Source organism: Gallus gallus, chromosome 1 (assembly GCF_016699485.2).
Source record: "Gallus gallus isolate bGalGal1 chromosome 1, bGalGal1.mat.broiler.GRCg7b, whole genome shotgun sequence".
Taxonomy (NCBI): Eukaryota; Metazoa; Chordata; class Aves; order Galliformes; family Phasianidae; genus Gallus; species Gallus gallus.
Genome location: NC_052532.1, coordinates 91,292,701 through 91,316,261, shown reverse-complemented (window position 1 = coordinate 91,316,261; position 23,561 = coordinate 91,292,701). Strand labels below are relative to the sequence as shown.

At 37.2% G+C, this 23,561-nt stretch overlaps 1 protein-coding gene across 8 annotated transcripts in view; it reads right to left on the bottom strand.

Annotated features, from left to right (window-relative positions):
- EPHA6 (EPH receptor A6) overlaps nt 1-23,561 on the bottom strand; it is a 498,846-nt gene that overhangs the window by 82,940 nt on the left and 392,345 nt on the right. For 5 of the 8 annotated variants that reach the window (XM_015297990.4, XM_015297999.4, XM_015297996.4 and 2 more), the window contains one exon: nt 2,278-2,400. The exons of the other annotated variants lie outside the window; for them this stretch is intronic. In XM_015297990.4, coding sequence (XP_015153476.2) covers nt 2,278-2,400 — 123 coding nt within the window. The remainder of the gene's footprint in view (nt 1-2,277; nt 2,401-23,561) is intronic. 8 annotated transcript variants of the gene reach the window in all.

Here is a 23,561-nt window from a genome sequence, read left to right as displayed (position 1 = left end):
TCAAGTGACTACTATTCAAGGATGAACTTTTCTACTGAATCATAAAGAGTAAGAGATTCAGTTCTGAGTCTCTTACATCTCAGATCAGTACTCCTTTCAACAGGAGACTTTTTTTCCTTCAAAAAAATACAGCAAGTGTATTGGGTTTTGGTTCACAAATATAGCAAAGCTGATTTTAGTAATTTAGAAAGTCAGTGTGCAATGAAAGTGGCATCCTCTGGTCATCGCTGCAACAAAAAGAGGCAATTCAGAATTAAGATTGTGCTTAACTGTACTACAGGAGAGGAACAAATGAAGAGTTAGAAAAGTACTATGGATAAGGTTGTTAGGATACATTTGTTAATAGCAGTTTCTGACTTCTAATGTGGAGTTTCTTGCCACCTGCCCACTCCCACACCTGCAATTTTCTCAAAGAAACGCAACCTTCCACTGGATTTGTCACAGTTCCTTACTGGCTTTCAACTACCTGATATTCTTTGCTTTGCAAAAGATGGGCAGTTTCCATCTCTCTCTAAGGGGTTGGTTCTCGGCTCATTTTTGTTACTGGCATGATCACACAGCATTTGTTTTCATTACCTTGCTAGGTTATACTTTGCTCATCATGTAGCTAAATGTCTATTTTTTCCCTGTTTTGAATATTTCATCAGATCAAATTCTTAGTAAAAGACACTTAATAGCAAGAGATTATGAAACACTTCTACTAAGTAATCAAACTAAAAGTTATGACTTCAGTCAAAAAATGTGGTGTTTTACAAACACTCAGAAAAATAACAATCCTGAAGATCTTACAAATGGACAAGAAAAACTTGCAGGTAGCTAGATGAGAAGCCAATTTATTAATGCAGTTAACGCATATTTAATCTAGTAGAATCAGTGATATGCTACACATAATACAATATTCAAAACAGAGAATTCAGGGGAGGGAGGGTGCTGGGACTATTACTTCTTCCACAGAGCTGTTTGGTGACAGATACCATTCTCATTGTGATGCTGACGGCCAAAATTGCCAAATGACTATTGAATAATGAAATATCCTTAGGAGAAAAAATATGAAAAGCATTTTACAGGCTGTTGACAAAAGACACCCAAAGAGTCAATGAAAAGACATGGAAGTTGCTCAGAAGCTTCTATTCAAAGAAAGAAAACAAAGAAACAGTAGCACTTAAAAAAAAAAAAAAAGATTAAAAAAAATCCCACACCTAGTAACATATATTGATGAGGCTTGTAATTATCACAATGGATAAAACGAGGCACAGAGAGGCAGAGCATTTTCTTTTGTATAGCAAATCAATACCATGTATGCCATCTTTCAGATTGCCTCCTAATTGTACCATAAGACAATTTTTTCTCTTTAACCAAAACTGTAAGTAACATTACTGGTAAGATGTCCTGGAAGGATATAGATGATTAGCCCATTAGCCCACATACAGATTAATTCTGCATATAAATATGTAGTTTGGAGAGGAACAGAACTGAACTTTAATTCAATTTTAACCATAATTAAGATACCTTTATTTACTCTTTGTTTATTAGCTTGGGTAACAGATGGTTTTTAATGGCTCCAGAGAACTGTTTACCTGGCAGTGTGTTCTTATTCTTAGCCTACATACAACCATAAGCCAACCCTCCAAGTCCTCTGTGCCACCACAGACCCATAGCGCTGCTGGAGACCTAGCAAGAGAGGGTGCAGAGCACTGTGCTGACAACAGAAACCATGGGATTTTGTAAAGGAGAATTAAAGTAGTTCAAATTATTATAAAAGTTATTTTTAAAAATTAAGGCAGTTTTCATGAGATACAAGTCACAACTATGGAAGCATCCAAAAGATTCAAACACCATTACAGTGCTTAATTAAATTTTGCCCTTCCAATTTTTGTCTAACTTCCATGTTTTAGTAAGGAAATATAAATTTTTAGGCAAGAGTCATACAGTCACACAAAGATGGGATTTTACAGAGGCATTTTTAAAGCGTTGTTTCTCTGGTGTACACAGGTATCCTTCGCGAGGCACTTGATTAAAGGATACCAGTCTTTCTCTTGCAGTATTTAGGTTGGCTACTTTCCCTCACACTTTCTCCTCTACACTGATTCAAGGAAATAGCTACTCCTTGAAGAGTGACTTCTCTTTTCCACTTCTTTTCTGTTTGACTTTTTATCGGAAAGAACATCTGATCTCCCTGTGTAAACAGTATCAGTTTTGTTTCCCTGAGAGCTGTGGAGAGATGGTTCAGAGGGTGAAGAGAAAAATCAATGTGGGGAAAAATGCTGGAATACCTACCAGAGGAAATGCTGGGGGGTAAAGATCCACCCCCTGAGACTGGATGTGAGGTCAGGATGCTATTTAAAAATCCCGCCCTCAGGAATCTCGAAAGAGACTTCACCCCAATGGTCGGAAAGGATCCTTTCAAAGAGATAAAAATGATCATTAATCAAATGACTTGTTCTTTGGCTGATAAAAGAAGCTGTCTGTTTAAAGAAAAAAATAACCAACGCTCTGCAAAATTAACAGTGGTTTCACTGGAACAGATCTTACAAAATGCAGTTAAATGTTTCTGATTGCTTTTTATCCAAGCCATACAATACACAGCTGTAACCAGAAGGAAGTTGTTTTCTGCATACTTTGCAAATGAAGAATCCCAGCACTTCTAGGAGGAATGGAAAAAAAAAAGAGATTTTAAAGGAAAAATACACCTCTTGGATATTCACAGTGCATTCCAAATGGCTCTACTGTAAAAGCAGTTTACAGTTTTGTATGCAAATCAAAGAGAGACTAATAGAGGTGAAGCTGTACCAGCAGAGCTGAGTTTTATGTCAGTACTTCCAAGATAAGCCACTTGAAAGCACTAGTGTCAGGCCAGGGCAGTAGGAGAACCAGAATAGTGCTAGGACAGCTAACACAGCTAAGCCAGAGCTTCTATCAGATCTCCAAACACCTGTCAATACGGATGCCAGCAAAAGCCAGAAGTATAGATACAGCCTCTTCCTGCTTTGCTACTATCAGAAGCTTTGCACGTTTCACCCTTCCAATTGAAAAAGTCCATGTTTTCATTGCCTAAGTGCATAGATTCATCTCAGATTATCTCATCCATCCATTTTAAATTAAATACTTGTGATATACCTAAGATAGCACTGATAAATAAGAGCTCTGTCATTCAATCCACTGTTTCAGCTTTCAGCATAGGCACAGAGATCGAGAGACATCATTACAGCTGGCTCATATTAGTGTTCAGTGAGTGCCAGCATAGAATCTGCATCTGAAAGGAGAGCTCTCTGCATCTTGCATAAAAATACAGAGTCAAGATTCTCCAAACTTGCAATAAATTTAAGCTGACAATCAGAATAATTTGTTTGGTTTTGCAAGTACACCAAGCAAGCATCCATTCAATAATTTAGGCAATGATAAGTTTGTTTTCATCACCTTACAGGTATTTCACAGCTGATTCTGTAGAGATAGAAAACATCCCTCTTAAAATTCAAGCAACTATGGGTTTGTTTGTTTGCTTTTTGAACTAATACAAATACAAGTGAGGATTATTTAGGTTTAAAATGCATATATGCATTTTCTGAGCTTAAAGTCTAAGTGAGCTTTGAATTTTTAACTTCTAGCAAGAGATCTATTGTTTCTTCTCAATATATTCTACACTTGCCATTTAAATTTGTTAGACCTACCATAGTCTGTGGAAAAAAAAAATCCTTTAATTAGAGTTTCGAGCACAGCATTTTCATATCTGGTGGGCAAAGATATGTAACAAAAGCATTCCCTCAGGTTATCCCAGAAAAGCCTAACTTTGGCAGTCTTGTCAAACTGTTTCCAAACTCCATGGCTTTAATTTTAAGATATTTTCAGAATTGATCATGTATAGAGTCCAGAATGCAGTGCACAAGAATTCAATTTTAAAATAAAAAATTGTTCCATAATCTCACATATACACGTTACAGCTAAATGAACATATGAAGACTTCCCAAATAAAACTTTGCTCCTTTTTTTTTTTTTGAAACATGAATTATATCAACCATTAAGTACCCTCATGGTGAATCGTGTGCCATATATATAGATCTTCAGAAAAGCCAAACAGGTTGAGGTTCACCACAGACATTTTCCTTCATTTAAGTTGAGCTACACGGCAAATAACTCAAGTTTCCTATCAGTGTTGCCATAAGCTACTTTGTTATAGAAAGTAACAAAGACAAAAATGAGTGCATTTCATCTATTGTGCATATTTGGAAATAAGGAGCAAGCAAATCCTGGAGCAAATCAATCTGTTAATACTAAGACAGCAGAGGGACTGAAATTACTGAGGTATTCAAGTGTCAAATAATTAAAGGAATATGTACAAATAATGCTTTTTTTAACTTACTAAAAAAAGGTACAGTTCAGTTGCTTAAGCATAGGTGCTTTATGTCACTTGAGATGTTGCAGAAAATCTCAGACAGTCGTAATTTAGTAGTAGACATGGAAAGATCTGCAGGAGATCTACGCTCTTTGAAAGTGATAGCAAGAGGCAAAGCAGCAGTTGAGTACCTTAGAGGAAGCAGTCAGTGGCATTTTATATAACTGAATCTCAGACAAATACTCTGCTGTCACCTCAAAATTGTCTCCTATTAAGCAGAACACATATTTACAAGAACAAGACCTTGCCTCTTCCAGAGGTTCACAAATAAGTTCAGAAAAGGGTCAGGTCAATAACAATCAGCCTTGACCAGTATCCAGCAACATAAAAATCCAAAGGACATACTGCGTGTTGGTTCGTGCCAAAGCATGCATGATCCTACATCAAAACACAGCGTATGTCCCAGAATGAACATACGTTGTGTGGTTGCTAAGAAGAGTCAATACTTAGTTTGGTAATATCACCCTCACAGTGTGATAAGGGTTTGAGACTGTTGCAGGTGAGCAGGAAAGAAGGTTAATTTTCATAGCTCCCATCAATCACCATCAGAAAGACAGAGGTCTGGTAAGAGCTTTGGGCATTTACAGTAGATAGAAGTACTTCTCAATTTTTTATTTATTTGCATAAACAATCAGAAAATTTTGGAAAGAAAAACTGCAACAAAGGATTGTGTTCAAGACAGAACAGAGGAAGAAGGCAGGTGGGAATATGACATTAAGCGGAAAACATAAGCTCTGTAGAAATATATAACTTCTGTGTAGAAATCAATGAAAAGAAATGCATTTCCTTCTATCTGAATATGTAATTTTTTTATTGGGCAATGAGATCATAGTATTTCCTTTTTTCCCAAATGGGAATTATGCTTAGCTGAACAAAAAATTAACAAAAATGTGCTGCATCCTGTTGCTTTACACAAATGGCAAAAGTAATATTCATTAATATTCATTTTTTAGAGGTATATTCTCGGTATAGGAATATGGCTATAGATATAGGCATATAGATACAGAAATCTTGATTCTTAATTAAAAAAAAAATCCCTTTAAGCCACATACTGGACACTTTCAAGGTACCAGGATCTTCAGCTAATCAATTTTCTTGAGAAATACAATTCTGTCAGCACACATCATGCAGAGACAAGGTCCGTATAACTATTCTGTGGTTTAGTATGAAAATTAACAGCATTTTTGTAGTGGGTGGAATTATGCTAATGGAAAGAGTTTTTAGTACATGGTCCTACTGGTTTTAAACAGGGAAAAGGAATATTTATGCATATTAAGCCACAATTCCTGAGTCCACTGAAATACCGCTGTTCCGTAGAAGCTTGAGGGGATGATTTTATTATGGGGAAAAAAAAAACCAAAACAAACCCCTTCTCCCACTCTATAGTTATCTACTGTGAACATTATGCCACTGAAACATGGGAAACTACATTAGTTACAGATATTAGATGGAAAAATGCATTGAAAGAGTAAAAATATATGTCAATACTCTGAATAGCTGGCAGTTTGTGGAGCACACACCATTTACTGAGTTCTGTGTCACCAGTTTATAGCTCAGCGTCAATTCTTCTCTTTCACAATTATTACAGCTAAGTGCTTGTGCTGAGAAGCAATGGGGGAGTACTGAATCAATTAGCCTGCCTTCTGCCTTCGTCTGTTGTTCCAGGGGGGATATCAGCCCACAAATGATAGCATTTGATAGGGAAGTCACTTGTACAGCATCCTACACTGGCATGGTTTTAGCAGCATATTATCCACATGGAACAGAAGAGCAAGTAAAGATAGCTGGGTAAGGAAATACACATGCTTAGTTCAGCTCCAGAGCACATAACATTAATTCACACTCATTTATTAACACTTGCATAGCAACAGTATGACCTGCCAGAAGGAACAGCCACTTCTCCCTGCAGCAAAGGCACATCCCATTGCCTAGGGCTAGCAACAACACGATTTTGCTGCAAAACCCTACATTATTTTTCACAGAAACTAAGCATAGTTTTATTCTGATAACGACAGCGCATACCCACTCACACCTGCTGACTTGAGTGCAAACATAGACACCAGTTTTGCTCCCACACGCGCTACAGAATCAGCACAGCACCACTACTCCTCAGTGGCCTACCCCCCAGCTTTATTCCTCCTCAGCGGCCTACCCCCCAGCTTTCTTCCTCCTCAGCTGCTGCTTCTTTACCCTAGTACCAGAGCACTTTGGCCAACATCCTGGCAGCCTCTGGGTCAAGTTGTTATATTTTCCTGTAGCAACTGTATTTCTATAAACTTAGTGCAGTTTGTGGAGGTTTGCTTTTAAAAAGGAGAACATTTCTAAAGGCTCTGCATTGTGTCTAACAACATGTCTGAAATAGCTTATTAGAAAACCTCCCGAAGATGCAGGAATTGTGTTAAATGCTGTAACATATCGTTCAAGGAAAGGAAATAACATGAAAGCCCCAAGTAGTCATCAAACAAGATCATGAATATGTTTAATAAAAATAAGCCTATTTTCCCCCTATTTTTGAAGTACTTGACTCCTCTTATTATGGTATTTATCAAATATATTTGCAAACAAAATAGGTCTCTTTTCTCCCCCTTCCATGTCCATAGGAAGTATGCTATAATACCTGAGGAATCTTTTTCAAAGCTGTGAGAGGTTCTTGGTGTTTGTAAGATGTCTTCACTGCAGTAAATGCAAAGGTCTGGTCTGGAGGGCAAGGTGTATGAGGAGCAGCTGAGGTGCCCTGATTGGTTCAGCGCAGAGCAGAGGAGCTGAGGGGAGGCCTCATGGCAGCTGCAGCTCCTCACAGGGAGTGGAGGGGCAGCGCTGAGCTCTGCTCTCTGTGACAGTGACAGGGCCTGAGGGAACGGCATGGAGTGTGTCAGGGGAGGGGCAGCTGGGGGTTAGGGACAGGATCTGCACCAGAGGGCAGTGGGCATGGCAAAGGCTGCCCAGTGCAGTGGGCACGGCCCCGAGTGCCATGTTCAGGAAGTGTTTGGACACCACTCTCAGACATAGGGTTTGGATTTTGGGTGGTCCTGTGTGGTCCCAGGAGTTGGACTCAATGACCCTTACGGGTCCCTTCCAACTTGAGATATTCAGTGATTCAATGGTTTTATGAAAATTTGCATTGTCATATGACTTGTGCTCATCTTACCTTTTTCAAAGAGGAATCAGCAGAATTTCTGTAGAAGTCAGCCAGGGACTACAGCTTACTCTCCTTCTGATGCCACGGAGTGGTTGAGGGGCACTGCTTTCAGCTGTCCTCAGCAGGAGAACTTTAAACTGACCCAATACTTTCTCCACGTAGAACTGTCCATTGCAGGTGCTATAGCTTTCTTGGCATCTGACAGCTTCTGACCATCTAACAGCTTTTCAGGTTGTATATTAGGAAAAATGTCTTCTCTGAAAGAGTGGTCATGCACTGGCACAGGCTGCTCAGGGAGGTAGTGGAGTCACCGTCCCTGCAGTCATTCAATAAATGTTTAGATTTGGTACTAAGGAACCTGGTTTAGTGGGGAAATATTGGTAGTATGTGGATGGTTGGACTGGATGACCTCGGAGGTCTTTTCCAACCTTGGTGATTCTGTAATTCTTTGATTCTAATTCAAAAGGAGCAATTTGGCAATGTAATGTAATAATCTGGAAGTATATTTTCCAGAGAGGTCACAATTACTGTCAATTATTCCTGTTTACTACTATTGTGAAAAGGAGATTTTAGCCTGTTATTCTTTTCCCATAGATTTTGTTTACAATTTTAAAAAAGGAAAAATGCACAGTTAGCGCATTTAATGTAAGAAATGTTTACTTCTATATAGTAAATTGCCTTGATGCTTTTCATACAGGAATTGTAAAATATAGCTAAGATAAATTGTTAAGAACTCTGCAGATGAATGCTTGAGGAAGTGAGCTGAAGGGCTATAATGAGCTTTTGTGTTCAGCTTGACAGGAAGCAACGGAATGACTTCAGGATGTTTTCACTCATAACTGCACTTTAATTAAGATGGGAGTGTAACATTTAGTCATGACATACTAGAGAATGGAAAGCAGAAAGAGTTTTTCCTGCTTCTGAACAGGGGAATTATCCAGTGTAATCACTCAATGTCTAGGCCAAGGCTGGCTTACGGTATGAGCACCTTCCATTCTCAGCTAAAACCTAGTTTTTATTCTTTCTAGTGTTTCACAATGGAAGCCAGGTTTGAGCATCTTTCCAAAACTATTTGCAATACACTCATTATGGAAAGTACTGAAAACCTACAGTCAGTTCTCTCATGTGATCTTACTGATTTATCCTTTATAGATAACCAGGAATTGCACGTTACATTATAATTTTTCTTTTTAATGCAGGACATATTTTGAAATAATGATGTCAGATTTTCTAGCACATTCAAAATGCTGACTTTGAATGGGAAAAAAGAAAAGAAAAAAAAGATCAGAAGCAGGGCTAAAATTTATCCCTGATAAATTGGTTTAATCCTATTTTCAGTCCATACAGAAAGTGTGGATCTATAAAAATTAGCTCAAGTATTTTTGAATGCACTTATCTAGAAATTTAGAATATGGCAGTAATTAACCATTACAGAGCTTTTTAACACATGGGAGTAAAGGGGGTATAGTACAAAGTGGTGTGCCTGAATTTTATTAGAAATTTAAGATCACAAGACTATACCATGGTAAAATACTATGAAGCCACAACCGTTAACAGAAATGAGTGTGCTTACCCATACTGAAACCACAGAATCAGAGAATTGCAGAATGGTTGAGGTTGGAAGGGAGCTCCGGAAGTAATCTGGTTCCACAAAATTATGGGGAGATTTCCATTACCTTGCAAGTAATACAGTGAAAGCATTCCAAGTCTAAATTCTGATCTCAGGTATCTAAGCTAGTACATACAAACCCTGTATAAAATGTGTGCTGCTGTGCAGAGGGAAATTTGCACTCTTACATTCAGCAATAAATTTACAGAGGATGGTCTAATTTTATTTCCTCAGATTCTACTAGAAGTGAATTATATCAAACCAGAGCCTTCACAAATAATTCTGTTATTCCCAAATGCACTTCCAAGAACTCTTTGTAGATCTTTAACAACCTACATCTGGGCAACTTCTAAGGCAGCCTGAGTTTTTAACTTCACTGTAGTAAAATACAGAACTTGGAATATTAAGTCAAAGTAGAAAGTACTAGAAGACTTAAAAATCCTGGATATACAGCCTATGTAAAACTTCATTTACCAGGCAGACTTTGAATAATGAAGTTATAAATATGTATTCCCTGATACATTTCCAAGGGAAAAACTGCAATTGAAATCATTTCACTTACAAGAATTACTTATGGAAACTAGAAGCTTATTCTGAGTATTGGTGAGCCAGTTGGTTAGCTTAAATGAAAATATAATTTATGAAAATCTCTCTAATAAATTTAACAAGTGACATAATTTAATTCTCTTGGATCGTCTTAAAAATGGACAAAGAGCTGCTCAAAATTTCACATTTTCGCTGTATCTTAGTGAGATTGAAAATTCACTAGGATACAGTGCACTTTAAAATTTTATTTTAAAACAAAAGCTACTGCCTGCCCCAGCCCCATTATATTCCATAAAAAAGCTTCTCCACAAGAAAGCTCTTCTCCCAAAAACAGCTGAAGAGTAACATCGTACTGGACAACATCCCCTGCAGAACTGCCCTTTTTCAGTCAGCTGCCATTATTCTGAATGGGATACCGACACTGTATCTTGCCTACAATTAGGTGACTATTCTCAGAAGGGCAGCAGACTTCCAAAATCTTAAATAAGACTACAATGACAAATTGCTCTTAAAGAGAGCTACTATATCATTGGAGCAACAGGATGTATTATCCCCATGTGGCAAAATGCTATAAGCAAAATGGCTGAGGGACAAATGTGTCTTAAGAGCAATAGAAAATAACACACATTTAAAGAAGACAAAAAATCAGGAAGTGGAAGATTGCACCTTTGCTGACAAACTGGTCTCACCTACAAACAAATAATGGCAAAACTTCCTAGAAATTCATACAGACTTCTTTTAAAAAGTTTTGGATCAGAAATACTTATTAGAAAAAATAGCAGTAGTAGAAATTCTGCCTAGCTGTGACAAACACCTGTATACTCAAATAGATCAGCCAGTTATGGCTGGTTTGTGAGGGCTTTAATAATTTCAGCAAAAATGCAGGGAAATACAAAGTAAACATACCTACGATATTTATTAAAAAAATAAAGATTGGAAAACCTAGAATTGTTTTCATAGTGTTTGATTATTTTAGGATAGTGCCATGAGTTTGAAAGGAAAGAAAACCTGAAAATTTTAGTATTCAGCAGCAACTTGCTCCTAAACTATGAAGAAGCAGTGTAGGATTTTTTAAATCCTTGTTTAGTAGTCATACATGGTATTTGAAATAAGAATGGAAATTTCCATCGAAGAACAGTCTTAAGGTTTAACCACCCAGGTAAACAACACTGAGGTACCTGGCATGTATGTTATGAAACCTATGAAGCCCTTCTTCATTTTCTGTCTTCTTCAGTGGCTGAAGGAGACATAGTGTTGGCTCTGACCAAACGTGGGGTCAGGGACGTTGCACTGATATGAGTTCTGCTGAGGTTCTGATGGCCCAGTGGGAATGTTATACACACTCAGAGGTTTGTCTCCTGTAGAATCCAACCAATATCCTTACAAAGAACGGGGAAATTTTCAGGTAACTAAACTCAACAAGATAATCTGAAGAAGGGTTTGTTTGCCTGGAAACATTTATGTTTTCTTCTTCAGTAACAACAACTAACAATAATAGTAAAGGAGTCAATTTCTACAAATGCTGCTTTGCTTATTTTCATCATAAAATTTCTGAAAGATTGTACAATGACTAATTTAGGTGTCTGGAAAATGCATTTCCATGCTTTGCTGGGCTTATATCTCAGTTTGATTTTAATTCTGAATTTTCTTAATTTTATTGGTCTGGGAGTAACAAATCATTCACATGTTTTGGCATCATTTCTGAAAGAAAGCCACTTTGATCTAGTTCTTGTTGGAAAATATTTTAAAAGGCTCAATTTTCTACGTCTACATCCAGACTCAATTTTATGGGATCTCTCTGGAAATGCGCAAAATGTGCGGATGAGAAACACCTTGCAGGGCAAAGATACTGTTCAGGTCTCCAGTCCTCGCAAGTTTAACCTTTCTCTTATTTCTTGATTGGCAGCTTGAAATAAATCCAGATTTGAGAATACTGACATACAATGTGACTATTTTAGAAAATCCCAGTTAGAGCAAAGTTTGGCTTTACTTAGGACTTCTCTGGGAGAAAAAGCAAATGCTTGAAGAAGCTTACAACTCTGCTATGGGAAGAAATGGAAGTTACATAATATTTGAGTGGAATATTAACATCTAATTTCATTTTCCTTCTGGATAAACAGCAACTTGGGTGAAAAAAAAAAAAAGAGAGAGAGAGAGAGAGAACTGCTTGAAAAGAGTTCTGCAAATACTTATAGCCATTTGTTTTGTGATGTGTCAAATGTCAATGCACACTGGTGTTCTGGTTGCTTAGAAGACTGGTATGGAAACATTAATATGATTAAGGCTTTTAACAGCAATAACAACTGTGGTCTTGGATCATCTTTGCAGTGTTAATGGAATAGTAACTGGAAATAATGTGCCTCTTTTACGGGACAGAACAATCTACGTTTAAATTTTCTATTTATTAAGTATTTTTTTAGTGAGTGCTTAAACTGAAAAGAGCTTTTGCACAATCCTAAACAAGAACACTGAAATCCTTATGTATTTATAGATATGTACAAACTTAGAATGATGTTCTATGCACTGCATGCTGTGCATTTGAATTCCATGGACATGCATGTATCATCAGATTAGCTGGAAGCAAAATACTTCAAAACAGTAATTTTCAATATGTAGAAAACATAGCCTGCAATTTCAGCCCAAACCTTTGTGAATCATTTTGTATGCATCCTTCTGTATTATGATTTTCACTTCAGTCTTTTTTTGACCACTCTGTTTCCATGATTTTGGAAGGAGATCCTCAGTAAAATCTGAGAGTTCCTAAGGTGTGGAATTCTTCATCCTTCAAGACAGGAACTTCTTGTGGGATATCTTGAGGAGATCTTATAAATAGGATCATTAAGAAGTTTTAGATTTTCAGTTCTTTTTAATGGCATTTCCATGAAGAGGAAGATTATAATTTTTAGCTTCACGTTTTAAAAGTGAAGTGGGTTTTACTGCAATGAGTAAAATAGCTTCTCATGCGTAATATGTAAAGATAGATGTACTGATTCTACTTTCTGAACATTCTGTAATTCTGCAATTAAAATTCCGATTATCTACATTTTTTGCTTTTCTAGGCTGTAAGTGTGAACAAGGAGTAGGAGATAAACACTCTCCGCTTTTAGAAAGCAATTGAGGACACATTGCTTTCAGTTATGAAAAAACACTTGGGCCTGAATTTCCAAAGAGTCAATTGACAAAAAAAAAAAAATTATATATATATATATATATATATGCATATATATATATATTCTGTTATACAAACACAGATTATAAAAAGAATGTGATGACGATCAGGTCAATTTACAATTCCATTCACTATTCATGGTCATATGATTAAGCAATTCACATTTCACTAATGCTACTGAAATTAAATACCAAGGTTTTATTTTATTTTACATCGCAAACACTGACTCCTTTAAACCAGTAATGCCAAGATGTTCATTGGTGTTAAGGAACTCTTAGACTAGAAGTGTACCATATAGTACTGTAGGTTCAACATCTACAAATCTATATGCTAGATTAAAAAATCTCAGAAAAACCTTACAAGGCTCGAAGAAGTTATCCCAGCTCACACCTGCTAAACTCAGAAGTTTATCAGAACACACCTGATAAACAGTCAGAAGCCAGGCTGTAGGCTGCTTCTGTCTCTACCTGATGGACTTAGGCATATGCATGGTCAGTTCTGGTTGCATTTCTGGAAAATGTTAGTGACCAAAGACAATCTGTGCTTGTTAATGATCGTTTTCTGGATATCATGCATTCAGAGGATAACTCAATCTACACTTGGTGTAGAAGGATGAATGCCATTAAGTAGAACCTCTGTAATCGGATCTTTGTTGTGCTAGTTTTGGCAACAGTGATTCCGGCAGGATGAGCATTGGGTAGTCAGTATTTAAATAGGCAAAAAAGTCAAATTTTTCTTTGTTTCTAAAGACATTCACTGAAAATTGAAAGTAAATTGCAAATGTTATCTAAAACTGCAAAAAAACAATGTCTGGATGTTGAAGAATGTACTCACCTACAACTGAGAGAAGTAGAAAAAGGGAAAAGTGGAGACTCTTTTCCAAAGTGGGTAAGTTATTCTAGGAAGTATAATAAGCTTCTGTTGTTTCAGGAAGAAAGGAAATCAATTATGTCAATTCTAGCAACTGTACGGTAGCTTGTTTCAGATTTCTACTTCATTATCGGCTTAACTTACTTACTTTCAAATTTTATTCGGTAGAAATTACCTTGTTAAAGTTTAGTAGAAAAATGACAATATCTACCAACTGATGTAGTCATGAATCAATTGGGGAATGTCAGAATATATTTCCATTTTAAAATGTGTTTGCAAGACTGCCATTAGTGTTTTGTGCTTATATTAAGAAGAGTACATACTAAAACTGAATAGTCTGCAAACTCGCAGCAACTAATTATGGTGTTTAAAAAATATGTTTTTTTTCCACATGGCATCTCTCTTTCATTTGAGTCCCTCCTCAACAGTCTTACCTCCCACTATTGATTTACAAACAGTGACAAGTCTATATGTATCTGTGAAGAAGATTTACAAACAGTGACAAGTCTGTATGTATCTGTGAAGAACTATAGGATTTAAGAAGCAATATTTCATGCAAACTGTATTTCCAACCAAAACACTGAGAATCTGGAATGGATCCCAGGCAGTTTGCATCTAAATTATTTATTCATTTGGAACCTGAATCGCGTATGTATTAAGAATCAGAAAGATAATTATAGCTTATGAAATGGATACAGTGAGATTCACTGCAGAGTAAGGAAATGAATTTGGGGGTCTGGAATATATGAAGAGTGTAGTGATGGGCTGAGTGAATAGATTCTGAATAAGAAGCTTACACATTAACATTATATTAAAATGATAGTATTATTTGTGTAGATGTTGTAAATGGTGCTAAAAGATTTGTGGATGCAAAAAACGATTTATCTGCTTTGGCTTGAGCTGCAAAGCTGAGCAACATGAGGAAGTAAAATGCGGATGTGTTGTTCAGTGCAAACCTCTGTCATTAAAGTTCTTGCTTGCTCTCCAGAGCAGAACACAGACAACACATAGCATATCTCAGCAGCCTATAAATCAAATGAGTCTGAACAGATTTGCATTGCATAATATGACTGTTCCACTTCCAAATATCAAAGATTTCCTGCTAATTACTGAAAATCATCACTTTCAGCAGCTTCTGGCCCTGTACACTGCAGAATTAATCTCTGCTTGGGAAACATGTCTCAACTGGAGATAGATATTCCATGCAAGTGCTTAGATTGTTGTATTTGGATGTGTCTGGTTTAAGATACATAGATAGATCTACTTTCTGTTTGCTACAACAAGCTGGTATTTCTCAAGAATTTAGTCGTCCATTCTGACTCCTTTCTGCATCAGTTTAAGTACTACAACTACAGTACTACAAGTAACTTGCATTAGAAAGGTGACCATACTGTAAATAACCAATTTATTTTCCTCATGTTTCCATTTAATTTAATATCAGGTACTTTATATGAGATTATCAATCCATATTTTAATTCTTCTTCTTCATCTGAAACTGCCATTAAAGATATCTCAGTCTTGTTGCCTTCCATTAGAAATTTAGACATGAGTCTTTAAGCTGTTGTAAAGACTAGAATACAAATTGAGCCAGAGGTTTATATGACAGAACATGCCTGAGATCTGGACATCCACTATCATAGCTACCAGTTCCCTAGATACGATGGTGTCTCCCTTTTAGTGTGATGAGATATTAATCATGAGGCTCTTTCTTACTCTAGTTCAGGTAAATGTAAGGATCTTACCTTGTCCTTATTTATTAGCCTGTCCTGCATAACTGATCACCTATGTTGCTCTTGCATTTCTAGTCTCATCACAAATTGGGCAAAGTCAATCGATAGGTCCAAGCAACACAGAAAAAGAAAAACTGTATTGTTCCATTCTTCATTCATATACTCACAAACGAATGTAATTTTTTAAGATATGTGAACTAGAGAAAGGGTACAGCTTTTCTGGAAGAGTTCTAAAGGCTCAAACATTCATTCATTCAATCCAAACTCAAGCATACACAATGACCTATTGAACTTTGTGTATTAGGTGAATTAGGGAATATTTACAGAATGTGTCCTTTTGTTTCTTCTGTGAAGGCTTTAACTCTGACAGCTGGTGACAAGAATAGCAGCATAACATGGCTGAAAGTACTAAGACCGATCCTTGATGGTCCATAAAGATTGTCAGCCTATGCCATATGAGAAAGTACAGATAAATATGGGTTATTTTCAGTCATGACACAGGTATTATTTATATCAATTTTTTTAAAGTTACTTAAGCATCTCAACTTAAAACAAAAAAAATCCAGTTGCCACTTTGTACCAATTTACTTTAAGAAAACTTACAATGCATAGAAATATTTGCATACTTCTAAAGCATGCAGAAGTACTAAGACACATATCCATCCTTTGATACCTAAATTCCACCAGACTAGAGAAAATAAATACTTCTTACAACATTCACTACATTTGAAAGCTCTTCCATAATAAAGTTAGAGCATTATTAAATTATTTTGTTGTAATCATTATGGCTTCAATTACCTTCTGTATTCCATATTGTATTTCCAAGCATGTATCTTGCAAGTATGTTGCAAGTCCTTTAGTATTCTCTCCATACATTTAAGGCAGTCTCCTTACCCAAAGAATCAAAGAAAAGCAAACTGTGATGGTGAAGAACTCTTCAGTCCTAGGCAAACTCTGGGCAGCATTAAGATAATACACTGAGAATAATGTTGTATCAAATCAAAAGCAGCAGGGATATGTTATTAGTTTGATACACTCAAGTAAGTTTGAATTTAGTGAAGACAGCAAGAGAGGTAACTGCATCTATTTGAAACAGTAACAATATGGACCTAACAATTACCACGACTATGTCCTTCATCTTTCATTTTTCATCTTGTCACTTCAAGACGAAACTGTGCTCTTGGCTATTAGACATGGATCTAGCTCCAGCACTCCCCGTTGAACAGAAACATCAAATTATCTCTACTATTTTGATATCTAATCTAGATTTCTGCCATAAAAATTCAGTCTTAGTGTAAGGATCTTAACACAAAAGATCATGGAACAACATGATGGCAAAACCTGTTATGATAAAATTTATATGCTGAGCCAGACACATTTCTTAGCTTACTATCAAGAGCCTATAGTAATTCACAAAAATGTAGAGATATATTTCCCCTTTGACAGTCTATCTGGTAGAAAATCTTATCTTATGTCACTGCAAACTGCAATAGCTTTATCATGACTTCCATTCTTCAAGTGACTGGTCATCAAGAACTACAGCTGGAATCTAAGAGTCTAATGGTAGAACAAAAGAATGGAAGGTACATAAGTAAGTATAGTCTGATGCAATGAGGCATTAGTCCTGACTATATTACACCATGGGCCATCCAAACTAAATATTCTAAACAGTACTGTATTTAGAATATCCTCTTCTTCCTTGATACTTTTCTCAAGTTCCCCCAGACAGTATACCATAGCTTTATATAAGGACTACCATTTTCTACTTTCTGATGATATAATCACTCTTAGTACTTAAATTAGGCAAGTATCTAATAGATAGATATTCTTCCACAATGATGTGTTAAATTTTAAAATCTTATCCTACTCTGCAGTAGGAAAATTCCCAATCTATATTTCTGTGTCAAGAAGAAATAGGGATGGGGTCAGAAAATCCAAGGCTCAACTTGAACTAAACTTGGCAAGGAGTGACAAGAAGAACAAGAAAGGCTTCTATAGATACCTCAGCCAGAAAAGGAAAATCCAAGAGGGTGTACCCACCTAATGAGTGACACAGGTAAGCTGGTAACAACACACAGGAGAACGCTGAGGTACTCAACAATGTTTTTGCCCTGGTCTTCTCTGATAACTGCATCACACAGCCCTCAAATGAATGGTTTGGACGGAGGGGACTGGGGAAACAACATCTCTTCCCCTGTAAAGGAAGATCAGATTCATGACCTGAGGAAACTAAAGTCTATGGATCCTGATGAGGTGCATCCCAGGTTCCTAAGGGAATTAGCTGATGGAGTCACCAAGCCACTCTGAGTGATATTTGAAAAGTCACTGCAGTCAGGTAAAGTCCCAAGTGACTAGAAAAAAGGCAACATCACACTAATATCTGGACTTCAGTAAGGCCTTTAACATGGTACCTCACAACATCCCTCTCTCCAAACTGGAAAGATACACATTTGATGGGTGGACTACTCAATGGACGAAGAACTGACTGCAGCATTGAGTCCAGAGAGTGGTGATCAATTGCTCAGTGTTTGGATGGAGATGGGTGACAAGTGGTGTCCTGCAGGGGTCAGTACTGGTATCAATAATCTCTTTAATATCTTCATCAATGACATTGACAGTGGGGTTGAATGCAACTTCAGCAAGTTTGCGGATCACACCAAGTTGTGGGGTGCAGTCAACATGCCTAAGGGATGGGATGCCATCCAGAGGGACCTAGACAGGCTTGAGCAGCTGTCCAAAGCTAAGTGGAAGGTACTGTACCTTGATCAAGGCAACCCTCACTACCAATACAAGCTGGGGGATGAAAGGATTGAGCACAGCCCTGCTGAAAAGGACTTGGGGGTATTTGTGGATGGAAAGCTGCACATGAGCCAGCAATGAGCCCCTACAGCCCAGAAAGTTAACCGTATCCTGGGCTGCATTAAAAGAACTGTGGCCAACAGGTCAAGGGAGGCGATCCTGTTCCTCTATTCTGTGCTGGTGAGGTCTCACCTGGAGTACTGTGTCCGGATGTGGAGTCTTTGGTACAGCAGAGATGTAGACCTGTTGGAGCATGTCCAGAGAAGGGCCACAAAAATCATCCATGGAATGGAATATCCTTCCTATGAGGACAGGCTGAGAGAGCTGGGGCTGTTCAGCCTGGAGAAGATAGGGCTCCAAGGTGACATGACAGTGGCCTTTGAATATCTAAAGGAGAGCTACAGGAAAGAAGGGGATAGCCTCTTTAGTAGGCTCTGTGGTGCTAGGACAATGAGAAATGGTTTCAAACTTAAACAGGGTAAATTTAGATTAGATATAAGAGAAAAATCTTTTACAGTGAAGGTGGTAAGGAACAGGCAACGCAGAGATGCGGTGGAAGCCTTGTCTTTGGAGACATTCAAGGCCAAGCTATACCAGACTCTGAGCAACCTGATCTAGCTGTGGATGTTCCTGTTCATTGCAGGGGAGTTGAAACAGATGACCTTTAATGGTCCCTTTCAATACCAAGGATCCACCGATTCTATAACTTCTGATTCTTATGTAGTGACAGGACAAGGGAAAATGGCTTTAAACTGGAAGAGGGTAGATTTAAATGATATATTAGGAAGAAATTCTTCCTAATTCTGTGAAGGTGGTGAGGCACTGGAACAGGTTGCCCAGAGAAATCATGGATGCCCCCTCCCTGGAGGCATTCAAGGTGAGCCTGGGTGGGACTTTGATCAACCTGGTCTCGTGGAAGGTGTCCCTGCCTATAGCAGTGGGTTGGACCTAGATGAGCTTCAAGGTCCCTTCCAACCTAAACCATTCTATGATTCTATGAAAATAAAATTATTTTTTCTTGGCAGTGAATAGCACAGAGGTTCTAATGTTGATTTGATTTTGATTGCTGCAGTCTGCACTAATTCAACTGCCTTATCATCCACACTCGGTAGTTAATGTGCCCCAAATTAAAATCAACTACTAAATTCCTTGTTTTTCTACAGTAATTCATTGTTTTGCTATTTTCTGATTTTCTCAGTATTCTCTCCAATCATACCACTTAGTCTGTTCAGTCTCTCTTGGCAATTCAAGAACATTATCCATTTCATTTTTTAGTATTCTTACTAGTCATGCCTGATTTTACACAGTTTGCAGCCTTACACTCAACAGCTCCATTCTGGAACACAGACCTATTGTATAGCCTTAACACTGGTGGGTTTTATTATGTTACAAAGCATAAGACAGCATTTGAATTTGCACGCAGAAAAACATCAGTGAACAATTAACAAAAGCTTAAACAAAACTATACAGAAAATAGCTGAAAAATGACCAGGGATGTTTCATGACACTCCTGAAGTCTTTGAGAAAAATATCTTTTAAGCTGCTATAATGAGTACCTAGTCTCTGAGGCTGGAAGTCTTCGAAATGCTTTGAGTCCAAATGTCAACAGCATCTCCACTTAATCTATGTGTAGTGAGGTGGAGACCACTTTTCACTTCCTGGTTGATAGACAAAGGAAGGAAGAAAAAACATACCATCTTTTAAAACTAGCTAAAAGCTCAGTGTGTGCTTCTTCTTTATCACTGATTTTTAAACCAATGTAGCTCCAATAATTTCAGTAGTATCAGTTTGGATTCAGTAGAGCATGAAACAGTTAGAAGACTCTTGACCCTGAGACAAGACAGAAACATTGCTGCTTGCTTTTCTGTCCCTTTCAAAGAGCACATGATTGAGCAGGGCAGAAGATTTTGCAATTGTAACCAACTGTGGTTTGTTGGCACCTTCAAGGAAGCTGTATTTGAGATGAATTTGTATCAGCATTCAAAGGTCTTGGCTGAATTTGCAAAGCTGAAGTTGTAAGAAATATAGGTTTTTGTAGGTTAATTTTAATCAGTCATTGCAATGAATATAGGTGTACGTCTTTGAAGTGTTTTAGCTTTTCTGTTTTTCTAATCAAGTAGACCTGGTAAGAACTGAATTAAGTATCCTTCACCGGCATACAGCTAAGCTATGATGATCCCTGAAGGATAGAACGAAGTCCTGCCTATATTCTGTAGAAGAATGAACTGAAAAGATGAAACAGATCATACCTACAACATTTGCATGTGGTAATAACAATTTGATTTCATTCCTTTATTGTTGGTCTGCACATGTTTTCATAATAAGACAGCTATATGAGTTTTAAGTTTCAAGACTTACACCAGTCTCAATTTTACTTGATCAAGTGATGTCTCATGAAGTTTACGACAATGCAATGCTTTAAAAAGGAGATATGGAGGATTCAGTCGGACTAACTTCATTTCTAAGAACTGAAAAAAAAAAATCAGAATGATTGCAAATACTTGGAAGGTGACAATGTAGTAAATAACAACCTGCAAGCATTTGTCAAGAACAAACACCACACCAGCATAATTTCTGCTTATGTCAAATAGGTCTCTTGGATAGAAGAGTTTCAGTAACATCATGAATACATATCCCAGACTGGTCACAGTTGGGACAGAGTATTATGATTTCCTCTTTTGATGAAATAACTGCACAGCTAGGGTAACAGCTGGGAAGCCGTCCTCAGTTGGTTTACTATCACCCTGAAAAGATACAAACAGCATGGCCCAGGACTTTCATCACTTTTCTGCTTTTCCCTTAATTACTTGTGATGCTGGAACTAAGCATATGTTTTAAAATCTGAGAAAGACACTGAAATGGAAGGAGCTCTTGGAGGTTGGGCTCAGAATGCACTGTGACTTACTATACCAGGCAAAGCAAATTCTGTGAAGACAAAGCAGATCAATGGAGACAGCAGTAAATGACCACAGAAGTATATCTGAGAGGGTAACAATAAATCAAAATAAAACCCAACAATAGTTGCTACTGAATATCACACATACTTAAACTTGAGTTACGCATTTAATTATTTCCTGCTTGCTAGCAGAAGGTAAGGATCACCATAATCACAATGTTAATCATGTAAATTGATGACTGTGCTTTTCCTTAAATGGACAAAAATATCTGGCCATTTCTTATCTGCAAGATGCTTTCTTTTTAAGGCTATTGGTCAGAATGATTTCTGTAACCTCTTTTTCTGCTAGAACAACATATCACATCAAAACATCTAAATGTCCTTGAAAGATAGGTACTACATGACTGAACGTTGACATATGAAAGCAAAGGGTCCTGAAGAAAGTAAAACCTTGTTTCTCAGACATAACCTATAAAAGTAGAGTTGTAAAAGTTTAGTTGTGTTAGATACCGTATCATGGTCAGATTAAGCTGCTGCTAACAGGATGTTAGCTGTATGACTATTTGGCAACATGCTTTTTCCTCATTGCTTATCATCCTGTGAAAGGTGTTACAGCAGAGTTGACAGCTATAATATATAGCTCGCTTGCTGCAAAACAGAAAAGCAGAACACAGAAAAATGACTGATTTCAACTACGGGAAATCATAATGACCCTGTAATTTCTGTAAAAAAAATCTCAGACTGTAATAATAAGAAAAGTTTAATTTTCCATAGGTTTAAGGGCTAATTTCCCCTAAATATGCATCATCTAAGAGAATCAAGTATTGTGTATTCTTGGTAGCAACTTTCATCAGATGAGCATTTTTTGAAATATCTACATGCATGTGTGCAGGTGTAAAAATAACTCAGTACAATCAATGTTAATTATGTATTTTGACTAGAAGTTCCTGAATGGTAGCCTGTTTTGCAATAAGGCTGTGGATACTTAGCTTTGTCTGTCTTACAGCAGTCATGTTCACAGCTCTAATATTCAACACTCTATTCTGGATTATATTTTAATAAATTGATCTAGTAAGTATGGTTAATAGTGATGGTGGTGGTTATGGCCTTTGTGTTTATTCACTGGCCACAGAAGTACTGAACTCAGTAATGTGTTGTGTTAATTATCTATGGAACAGGAGAGAGAAAAATAAAGGCAGTGAGCCAAATTTAAATTTGCAGCTCCACTTACAGAATGATTTACAATACAACTGAAATTCTGCTGTTTTGCGTACCACTATGGGCACAGCTATGATATGCTTGATCAGACAAATTCAGCTCTAAGTCTAATGCCATACAAAGCTCAGTGGTTAATATTATACAGCTATGCTCTCACTATTACCCTGCATCATACTATATGGTTCATATGCACAATGGAAGACATTCAGGGGTGAATAAAGCCTTGACACCCTGCTGGGCTTATGTGTTGTATAAGGCAAGTGCAAGTGCCTGCCAGTGCAAGACCTGGTTTCAAGGGATGGATCTGAAGCTGTTTTGACCTCCAATACATACGTCCATGCCTGGAGATGCCAGTGATGCCTCAGCGATATACCAAGATTAGTGACAGTGGCAAATGTCAACATCTGAAATTGCTTACACTGTAGTTTATAACCAAGGCAATAATGTTAACGTGGAACTTACTAACATTGTGTATTTTCTGCTCATTCTGAAGGTTAGAGTTTACACAAGTGAATGACATTCTCTTGAATAACTTTAATCAAATTTTGCAAGCTAGCATGATATAGCCAACTTCAAATAGTCTCAACTTAAAGGTTAAACAGTCAACAAACCGAACACAGTAATGCTTCCTGGATGTACAAATTCATGACCAATGTAGGAAAGTTACAAACACTGTCATGAATTTTCCTCAATCTTTTTGCACAGTAGTCAAATGTATAATGTTTTGTATAATAAACACATTTACTGTAAAATATGTCATCTTTCAAAATGAATTCTGAGGCCTATTTAAGAATCTCAGACAGCTAATAGGTTGGAGAAAGGAGCAGTATTAGATTTATTGCACTAAGGGAAAAAAAAGACTAAAAAACTGTTTTTTTTTTAAAAAAAAGATTACTTGATTTCTCTTGCTCTTTTGAAATATGAAGGACAGGTCGGATACGAAGAGTCGAAGAGTTGTAAATTGCCATGAAACAGGATCATGCTGCACTTTGCCTTTCTCATGGACAAGAACAAGGTACATGGACCTCAAGACCCTTCTTCCACTAAACACATTATACACAGTAATTTAAAAAGAAGCTCTATGATTAAGACTTTGAATTTAATCTCTCAGATGACTGACTAAAGATTTCAGAACTGCAATAGCAATCACAATTTAAACATCATTGAAGCAAGAAGTCAGAAGATAACTAAGGAG